The sequence below is a fragment of the Solanum dulcamara genome, chromosome 8 (assembly GCF_947179165.1).
Source record: "Solanum dulcamara chromosome 8, daSolDulc1.2, whole genome shotgun sequence".
NCBI classification, from domain to species: Eukaryota; Viridiplantae; Streptophyta; class Magnoliopsida; order Solanales; family Solanaceae; genus Solanum; species Solanum dulcamara.
In genome coordinates this window covers 63,620,750-63,630,985 of record NC_077244.1, presented here as the reverse complement: position 1 = coordinate 63,630,985, position 10,236 = coordinate 63,620,750, and the positions used below count along the sequence as shown (strand labels likewise).

General features: G+C 28.0%; 1 protein-coding gene across 1 annotated transcript; it reads right to left on the bottom strand.

Moving 5' to 3' along the window:
- Positions 1 to 277: 277 nt before the first annotated feature.
- On the bottom strand, positions 278 to 2,335 carry LOC129901642 (uncharacterized). Its single transcript, XM_055976890.1, has 3 exons — positions 1,699 to 2,335; positions 715 to 836; positions 278 to 608 (listed from the first exon to the last, which is right to left on the bottom strand). Exons 1-3 carry the CDS (start codon positions 2,104 to 2,106, stop codon positions 458 to 460), a joined length of 681 nt encoding a protein of 226 aa, XP_055832865.1. The 5' UTR covers positions 2,107 to 2,335; the 3' UTR covers positions 278 to 457.
- Positions 2,336 to 10,236: the final 7,901 nt, after the last annotated feature.

Genomic DNA, 10,236 nt, shown 5'->3' with positions numbered 1-10,236 from the left:
GTTCAGGAATCAGCTCTCATGTCCAAGTTGGAGGCGGGTGTTGGGTCTTCATACCAAAAACACCATAAAATTGTTCATTTCCCTTTACCCAAAAAATCAATTTAACTATCTCATACACTTTGTGTAAAGTAGTCAGCCACGAGATACGGAATTATTTGTTTACCAAACAGGTATGCCATTTAGTTGAAGTATGAACAAGCATTAAATCCAAATAGTAAGGAGCATGAAAAAAGGTACACAAAAATTGGTTAATTAGCTGATAGAAATAGGGGAAATATATATAACACAAGAATTGTATTTAGCACAAATAACAAGTTATCAGTTAGCACTTCGATATATATAAAATTACATACCAGAAGAGTAATTTTTTTTAGGGAATACTAGTACCGATAGCTCTCTACACAAATTATTATCCATATTATAGTGAGTAACATTAATTTCTAAACTAAATGAAAACTTAAGCCAAGAGCCAGAAATTCTTCTGCCATCTAGTGCTGATAAGGTATCCTCCCATGCCTTTGCTTTGCTTCCTTACTCCTATTGTCAAGCAATCTAATGTGTTGATGCATTGTTCCACAAATTCCTCTTCACTGCTCCTCCCACACAGACTGTAATAGTAGCACCAGAGTTGCAAAATTATTAATATAATGTAGTTTGACTGAACACGAAATTTAATAAATATGGATAATGTGAAAATGGGAATGATATAGTTACCAGCTAAAGAGAGAAGATGGTTTTTTCTGACCCAAGACTAACACAGACACCTCCAGTTTCTTCACTTGGCTCATTACTGTTGCCATTTTTGGTCCTTGTATTACTAGTGCTTCCACTTCAACCTTCAAACAAAAGACAACAGGGTCATAATGCTAAAAATTGAATTTGTTGGGTTGAGGGAAAAAAATAAAAGTGGAGAGATGCAAAAGCCAGTAAACGAAATTATTAGTACTAACTGCAATTTTGTTTAGTTGAGAGCCCAAAAAATACAAAGATTCTGAAAACCTTCTGAAAAGGAAAAGAAGAAACTGTCACTAGTAATGATTTCCCCTCTTTATTATTGCGTGCATCTGAAAGGAACAGAAAATGCATTGAAAAGTGAGCACGAGAGAGACACGGAGGGGGGAGGGAAGGGGGAAAGAATCATTGCGGCAAGGCAGGATTTTTATGGAGGGATTCAAAATAAATATATGAAAAAAATTTGAAGACATTTAACCATATAAAAACAGAATAATTTTCTGCCAAAAGAAGTGCTTGAGGGAATTTGAACAGTGAACAGTGAGCACGAGAGAGGAGTGGAGGAGGAATAGTGGCGAGGCAAAGATTTCCATTACACAAAAAAATGAATTCAACATTTAGGGATATATACATAAAAATAATTTTGACCATATAAAAATAATGTAATTTTTCGAAGAAGGGAGTTCGGATGAACCCTGCACCATAACTAGCTCCGGCCAACCACCGGAAAAAGGGAAAGGGAAAATAAACGATGAAAAAACCTTCATCCTTTCACAGAAATGACTGCCCTCCGGATGCTTCAGCGTGCACATGAAACATTTTCTTTTACATATATAAAAAAATACCGCATAAACAAAATACATGCACAGAAAAACAAAGAACAGATGCATTTCAAGGAACACTATTTGCAGCAATTTGAGCACAAAATGAGAAGGACCCAAAAAAAAAAGGGCCGGCTGAACTTACTTCAGGTTTGCAAGCCTTACAGAGAGATCCAAGAGAACTAGCAAGATGAGCAGCAGAGGAAGAAGATGAATCAGAAGAAGAACCCTTATTAATACTACAATGAGAAGAAGATGGAGAAGAAGAATAATGAGGAACAATGTGAAGAAGAGTGAGTATATCTCCTTTATTAGTAACATGTGTAAGAGCCCACATCATAGCATGCTTTGTATGTGAACTTTGATCCACCACCACCATTACTCTCTTCCTCATAACCAACCCACCACCACCATTATACCCATTTCCTCCTCCACACATATTGTTAAACCCAGCCTCCATTTGCTTCCAATTTTCACCCCATCTCCTCGACGTTGATCTCCACCCTTCTTTACCACTCAGTTGCCTCATAAATGAACTTGAACTCATCGGCATTTTTTTCTATACAAGTTGAACTCAACCTCTAGACATGTATATCTAACTTTCTTTTTTTCATTCAACACAAGAAAGTGCCTTAAAGAATAGAATAATGAAATGGGTTTTCTTTGGTGATGATTTTAATGTTAATTTATTGTAGGTCTAGTGTTTAGTGGAAGGGGGAAAAATGGGGTCACGGGTATCACTGAGCTAGTTTTATGGCTCTATATTATTATATTGAAGATGCTGACAGTTTTGATGATGAAATGGTCGATTTCTTTTTCGTACCCTTTTGCTTTTATGGACCTGAACTCGAATCTTTTGTACAAAATTTCCTTGGCCCAATTAGTACTGCCACTCTCTTGCCCGTTTCATTTTTGTGTGTGTATTTAAAATATTTGGAAAGTCAGTTGTGTGGATATTTTGAATAATTACAAGAATGAAAAAAATTAAGATTTATTCATATATTTTGAAGATGAAATTTGAAAATTTGAAATGTTCTTGAAAAAAATAATATTAAGAATGTAAGTTCCAAAAACTTTAAAGTTTTTTTAAGACTGAATTGTCTACATTTGATTTAAATTTTATAGTCAAGTAGATATGAAAAAATAATATTTTAAAATTTAATCCAAAATATCTAGTTATACTACAAAGAGAAAACTATGCAATTACAACAGCAATGCAATATCACAATATAAGTTTGTTTTTTTTGTATCCGAAACTCGTACAATCTCGATTAAATCTGAATCGCGTACTTCAAGGCTCACTTGGGAGTGACACTTCCAATAGAATTTTTGTCATACACAAACCTTATACCTAAAACCTCTGATTAGAAATAAAACAATTTCATGCTATAAGTTGGGAATTGGAATAGGTTGTAAGCTCCATTTATATCATTAACGTATTTTGCACCAAATTCGAGCGCTGATATGACATATTGCGAGAGATCTTCTTCATACTTAGCCAATGGTGGTGTTAGAACCCCTGCTAATTTTTTATTACATTCGAGTGTCGATTTAATCTATTATTGGAATCAAAATTTTCACTAAAAAAATTTAAAATATGAAAAAGTAAACATACGAACTAGTCGAAAAGGATTAACCTTTATATATACACATAAAAAGTACTTATAGTCATATTTAAATAGGACATTTTTTTATTGAACGAGGTTCAGATGAACTTTCAAATTAGCTCTCCCCTTGTAGGTGAGCATATATCCACGTTATTAGTATGCCACAATCTTCATACCTTTTTTTTAATTTGAAATCAATAATATGATCGGACTCACGGAGACGAAATTTGAAAAATATGTGCAATTTAACCACGAATTTTGGGGGGAATATTAGAAATATTATGAGGTAATGACACTAATCGATCCAAGTTAAGGTTTGTTGATGTCAGATCTATAATTTAAAGGAATTATGATTTGATCTGATATAGTTGGAATATCACAACCAGACTAATATTATTTTTACATTGTTAATTAATTAATTAAATGTTAATATATTGCAATTCATATTACTGAAATATTAATTGCAAATATAGTAGCAATTACTACTATATTTTAGTTGCAATTATTGTATTGTTTATTTAAATACAATGTTTATTTTGATTGTGACTTAAATTCTATTGTATCGTATCATTTAAAACTTATTTTATGTAACGATCGATTTGGTGCGTTCACATTGTTATTTTAATATTTTCTTCTCATTTTGTCTTATTTATTATTTAATAATTATATTTTATCTTTCACCCTATCTTTCAAGGTAAATCTCTATCGTATCTTACTTTTCTTGTAAATTTTATCATTCGAATCATGGATGTATGACATTATGTAACGACGGAAAATAATACAATTTATTCAAACATTGTATTCATTTAAACAATACAATACGATACAATATAACACAACATAATACATTATAAAACAATACGGAACAATCATCCAAACAAAGTGTAAGTGAGCATCTATCCAATACAAAATTAAAATACACATAAAAATTAAAATCAATTAATACAAATCCTAATTCCTCTATATATCATAATTTAAATCAAACACGAGATCATAGCTCTTTCTTTCCCAAATAGTTAATCAAAATTAAATGTTCTTAATTCATTTTATTCTATTTGATCTTAAGAATAAATGAAAAAATTTACTTCTTAAAAAATAAATCTTCTTCTTCTTCAAAAGTTTTCTCAAAAATACAAGAAGTAAATAAAAAGAAAAGGAAGTACAGTTTTGTTCTTATTTACGAATCCAAAAGTTTTTTTTTATTTATTCGTTTTATTTTCTTTTTGTGATGATGATTATCTTGACTATATTCTGATTAGACTTGTCCAAAGATCTTTTTCCATGTTCTCAAATCGGAATAATAAAATTGTAATTTGCAGCCTTTTGAACAACCAGCATAAATAGTTAAGCAAATAGTACAAGTATTTAATTTTTTTTTTATCAAATCTCAAGACGTAATCATTACAATAAATGGTTAAAAAGATTTTCGCCCCACGATTTTGTTTTTAGAATTATACTCCTCCTCAATTTTAAACAATAATTAAATTTCTTTTTTATTCTATGCATTATACCTTTTATCCTTATTATATCACATCTATTTAATATATTTTTATATCATATATAATTTACCTTTTAAGATGGATATTTATAAAAAAAATTAAGTTCTTTAATATTATAAATAAAATAATATTTTTAAGAATTTATCACTAAATTTAATATTATTTTTATGATCGATATTTCAATATAATATACATTAAATGTGTGTATATATGTATACATGTATTTATTCTTTTCTCCACTATTTTACTCCATGCGTTTCATATTATTTAACTCTTCTTAATATATATGACACCCCTTAAAAAAAATTAGAGGTGTATTTTACTAAACAATCATTATTAATAATATTTTGAAATCTTAAATTTGACTATTACTACTTTATGCAGTTATTTAATACTAAGAATAGAAATAAAAAAAATATTAAAAATTTCTTAAATTTCATAAATTGGACAAGTAAATTATAACAATTATTTTTAGAATGAGAGTGAAGTATTATAGATGATTCTCTTCTATATAAATAAACTAAGCTTTGATTGACATTGATGGAGTATTACATAAATTATCCATCTATATAACAACAACAACAACAACAACAATCGAGTGAAATCCCAAAACGTGAGGTCTGATGAGGGTAAAGTGTACGCAGACCTGACTCCTATCGAGGTAGAACGGTTGTTTCCGAAATCCATCTATATAACATCTTTTTATATTATATATATAATATTTTATTTTTTAACTTTTGTATTTATAGATTTTATTTAAGTCCGTTAGCTTTATAAGTTAGAAGTTTGTTGCAAAATTCATGTTGTTTTTTTATGATTGTTATTTTAATATTACATACATTAAGTACGTACGTATGAGTGTATTACGTCCATGCATATTTAAGTTTCACTCGTCTTTTAGACATATTACATTAACGTGCTCTTTAGCTTGGCATAAATTGACTTCTATGCCCTCCAATTTATGGATGCGCATAAGCAGATATTTAAACTTGTATAAAGTTGAAAAAAATGACGCACTCTTCCTACATGTAGCATATATGTTTTCTACATGTACAACATAATACAATTAGTTCGGGTGTATCTCACGCGAATTATCATGTAGAATGCGTGTGTCTACTTATTAAACTTTATAAAAATTTAAATGTCTACTCATGCACCCAAAGTTGAAAGGCGTAGATAAGTCAAGTTAAAAGGGTATGTTTATGTAATTATTCCTATCTCTTATTCTCTATTATCTATGTAGATAAACAGTTTCGATTGTCATTGATGAAATATTTTTTAAATTATAATTTAAAATTTATTGACAATATAAATAGATAATTTTGAAGAATATTATGAAATATCTATATTTTTATTAATTATATTTTTATTACTTATATCAAAGTATGCCTATAAGGTTGTCACATTATAACTTCGTTAAAAGTAATAACATTATTTTTTTATTTAGCTCATTTGTTTCATTATAGAATAATATTAAATTATATACTCATTCAATAATTTTTAATAAAAGATTAAAAAAATAAAAATACTATGATTTTAAATGAAGTATAAAAAAAATAATAGTTGATAATGTAATGATAGAATAGACATTTAAAAAAGTCAATTAAGAAAAAAGGGAGAGAAAGATTATTTCTCAAAGTTGAGGTGGGAGTTTGATTTTTAAATCAAAGTTTGGGGGTGTTAGTGATTTTCACCCTCAACTTATATACTTAATTAGTATCTTTTACTTTTTGGTCCAAAAAATAATATTTATGCTTTTATGAAAAAATTGTTACATTAAATAAAAAAAATGAAAATATCATGATTTCTAAAGAATTAAAAGAAATTGATAATGAAAGGGTATAATATGCATTTTAAAATTTTAACTAGGATAAAAAAGAAAATTTGATTATTGTTCAAACATGATGAGGGAGTTCGATTTTAAAAGTAAAATTGAAGGTGAAAATGATTTCCACCCTTACAATAAATGGAAAAGAGGATTATTGAAATTAAATTTGATTCTCGATAAGAATTTGTTTTTTTTAAAAAAGAAGTACAAAGAAAGCAGCAAAAATTACATTTTATGGATTCATCCCAACTTATTAGCTTTACGCTCAGATTCTTTCTTTAAAGGTAAGATTAACTCAGTTTTTTTTTTTTTGGAGCAACGTTAACATTAGTAGAAAGGATATTTTTGAGCTATTTGATTAGTTGGAGAATATTTTTGAGTTAGCAGACTAACGATGAATGCATTTTTGAACTAAAAACATAACAAAAATAAAATTGTCCTATTTTAGATAGTTTTAAAATAGGTTGAACCTATTGGTGACCCATAAAATTGGCATCAACTTTCACTTAAAAACCTCAATTAAGTTTTGTTCATTTTAAACACCTCATGTCATGTCCCGTTGTGTCATTTTGACACATTTTTGCAAATCAGATAAAATTACAAAATATGTGTAATCCACTCGCGGGTGACGTGGCATGCTGACTAATAAAAGGAGGACATGTCAGTTTGGTTCAGAAAAAAAATTATATGAAGAAGAAAGAAAAACTATTTAAATTTATTTTTAAAAAATATTTCAATAATAAAAAAAATCATTTTCTAGAAATTTCATCTCAATCAACAGGGACTCCTCCATACCGAAAAAAATAGAGTTTCAATGACTTTACATTTATTTTTAGAGTTAATAATTTTAATTTTAGATAAAATGTGTTTTGGTGGAAGAGAGGAAGGAAGAGATAAAGAGAGTGCCAACAATGGTGGATCTCCATCTTTTTCGGCGAGTTGTAGATTTGATTTGGAGTAGTACTTATCGATAGTAATTTTTCGGTGAAGTTTATTCGCGTTTTATTCTTTTACATTTTTCTAAGAAATTTTAAAATCAGTATAATTTTTTTTTTTATTTTGTTCAAAATTAGAGCATTGCTATGCTTTTACAAGATTTTTCCAAATGAATCTGATGGTCATTTGATGAATGGTGGTGAAAAGTGGAAGGAGAAAGATGGAAGAAGAAGAAAGGAAAACAAAATATTTTTTCACAAAAAAAGTTTTTTCACGCGCTCAAAATGAGTGCAATACACGCACTCTGCCAACTCAGCAAAAAGTGTCTAAATAACATAGCGGAACATGACATGAGATGTCTAAAATGAACAAAATCTAATTAAAGTGTCTAAATAAAAGTTGATGCAAACTTTAAGAAATCGTCAATGAATTTAGCGTTTAAAATATTTTTCTCCTTTCTCTTAAATAAATACGTGCACATAATATACTTTAAACTTAATAAATCAAATGAACTATCACAATTTTTCAAATTCAGACATTTTATGTTCAAATGTTGAATTTCATCCGTCACTCACCATTAAGGAATAAAAAAGTAGATTTAATTAATCATCTAAAAGATATAGAGGCCGTTTGGATTGGCTTATAAGCTATTTTCAGTTTTTTTTGAGTGTTTGTCTGATTAACTTAAAGTCATTTTGTGCTTAAAATAAGCCCCAATAAATAGTTGGTTTATTTGGATGAACTTATTTTAAGCAGTTTATAAGTTGAAAACAGCTTATAAGTAAAAAAAAAAAAATTGACCTGCACCTATTTATTTTTTTAACTTATAAGCAGTTTTCAACTTAAAAATTGCTTAAAAATAAATCAATCCAAACAGGCTAATAGTATGATAGAGAGAATTACATGAGAAAAGGTTCTTCAAATTTTTTGGGCGTTTGATTTCTAGACCACTTAAAAGTAATAATTTTTATTGCAGAAAATTACTAAATTTTATTTTGTTATATAATAGTCACTCATTTCGATAATTATATTAGAAATTCACTTAACTTTAATTTGTAATATAAAAATTATACAATTATTGTCATTTTACCTACAAAATCACTTTACAAATGCAGTCATATTTTTGGTAAATATTGCTCACATGGAAAAAAAAAAATTAAGGCAATTTTTTTTAAAAAGAAAACTACAATTGTTTCATTTCTTGGGAGTTTAAATTTATAGGTTATAGCATTAGGCTTTAATGATCCAATTGCAAATTAAGCAAATGTAATTAAATTATAATTGCATTTTATTAATACCTATAATATCATAGGCACCTCATTTATGCATACATAATATGCGTAAATCCTGTTCTGCTGCTTCGTTTTTGTCTTTGCCTAGGTAATTGTCACTATTAACATTAGTAATATCAACATAACCACATCTAAAGATAATTTTGTTCTGTAATTTAATCTTTTGCTGGTTTCATTAATATAATATTTGGGTGGGTGGACTACTTTTCTTTTTAATCTGTTTCAAAAAGAAAAGAATGGTTATTTATTCTTTTTGTACAACAGTTTAATTTTAACTTTTTACCTGATATATTTAAGCTATAAAATTAAAGGGCATTTTAATATATTTGACGTAACTTTAATTTAGGACCAAGAGATTGAAAAGTTTTCTTTATTTCTTAAATTTCATGTCAAGTCAAATTATATAATTCTTTGTGAAACGGAGCAAGTATTTGTTTTATAATCTAATATATTATTTCAACCTTAATTAATATTGAGAAATCTGATTTGAGAATAGTGTTTACTTAGCTTTCAACTTTTTTCTAAATAATATTCATGTCCAACTCAACTTTTTTCTTGGAACTTCAACCAAATATTTATAAAACGCCTGCTAGATTATAGTAACTGAAATGGGAAGAGAAAATCTAATCTAATTACAAAGCATAGAGGATTTTTCAGAATATAAAAGAGCTTTTCTCATCAACCGAGGTTTATAATAAATAAATAAAAATAGAGAGGCAGGCGCAAATTTTCCTTACATCTTAGCGAATATATTTTCGATTGTCTCACCTGGTGTTCGATATTTATATTAAAATTTGATAAGAATCAAATTGCTTATTGTAGAATTTATTTTAAGAGCGTTACTTTTAACATAATTTTTTAATTTTTGAAATTTTAATTCAAAAATTCTAGTTAAGGATGGAAAACCGACAATCATCTCAGATCAATTCATGTTAATTTTGTTACAGTTTTTGAGTTTGAAAAAAATAAGATAAACAAATATTTTCACTTTTCACCAGGCTCCCATTCATCAAAAATAATGTAAATTAACAAATTATAACTATGAAGCATAATTAAGATATTTTTAAGTGGTTATATGCGAAAATTTTCGAAAATAAAAATCATGATTTTGATTTTTTAATAATAGAAGAATTGATAAAGGGTAATAGTGTAAATTAGAAAAACAACAAGTTGCAGGGTGTTATGTGTCATTGATGATTTTGGTTTTAACTTGTTCATTCATTGAGTCAGACATTTGAGTGTGGAAGCTGCCATGCCAGCCTTTACTAAATACAACAATAAAACAAATTAATTCAATAAAATTATTTCCCAAATTTACTTTTATTACCTACAACAACAACAATCCAGTTAATTTCATAATCACAAGTAAAGTCGAAAAGAGTGAAGTATACGTAAATTTTACTCTTATTTTTATTCACGAGATTGGTGATAAATCCTTGGCTCAACTTACTTTTATACTTGAGAATTATTAAATGCACTCACTTTCTTGAGGTAATTGATAAATGTCGTCGATTTTTTTTA

Excerpts from the sequence above, each read along its gene's own strand:
- LOC129901642 (XM_055976890.1), bottom strand. The coding sequence starts at position 2,106 with ATGCCGATGAGTTCAAGTTCATTTATGAGGCAACTGAGTGGTAAAGAA. Across the intron at positions 837-1,698 it reads GTAAGGCTTGCAAACCTGAA|GTTGAAGTGGAAGCACTAGT; the intron begins GTAAGTTCAGCC and ends TTTTGTTTGAAG. Across the intron at positions 609-714 it reads CCATCTTCTCTCTTTAGCTG|TCTGTGTGGGAGGAGCAGTG; the intron begins GTAACTATATCA and ends CTACTATTACAG.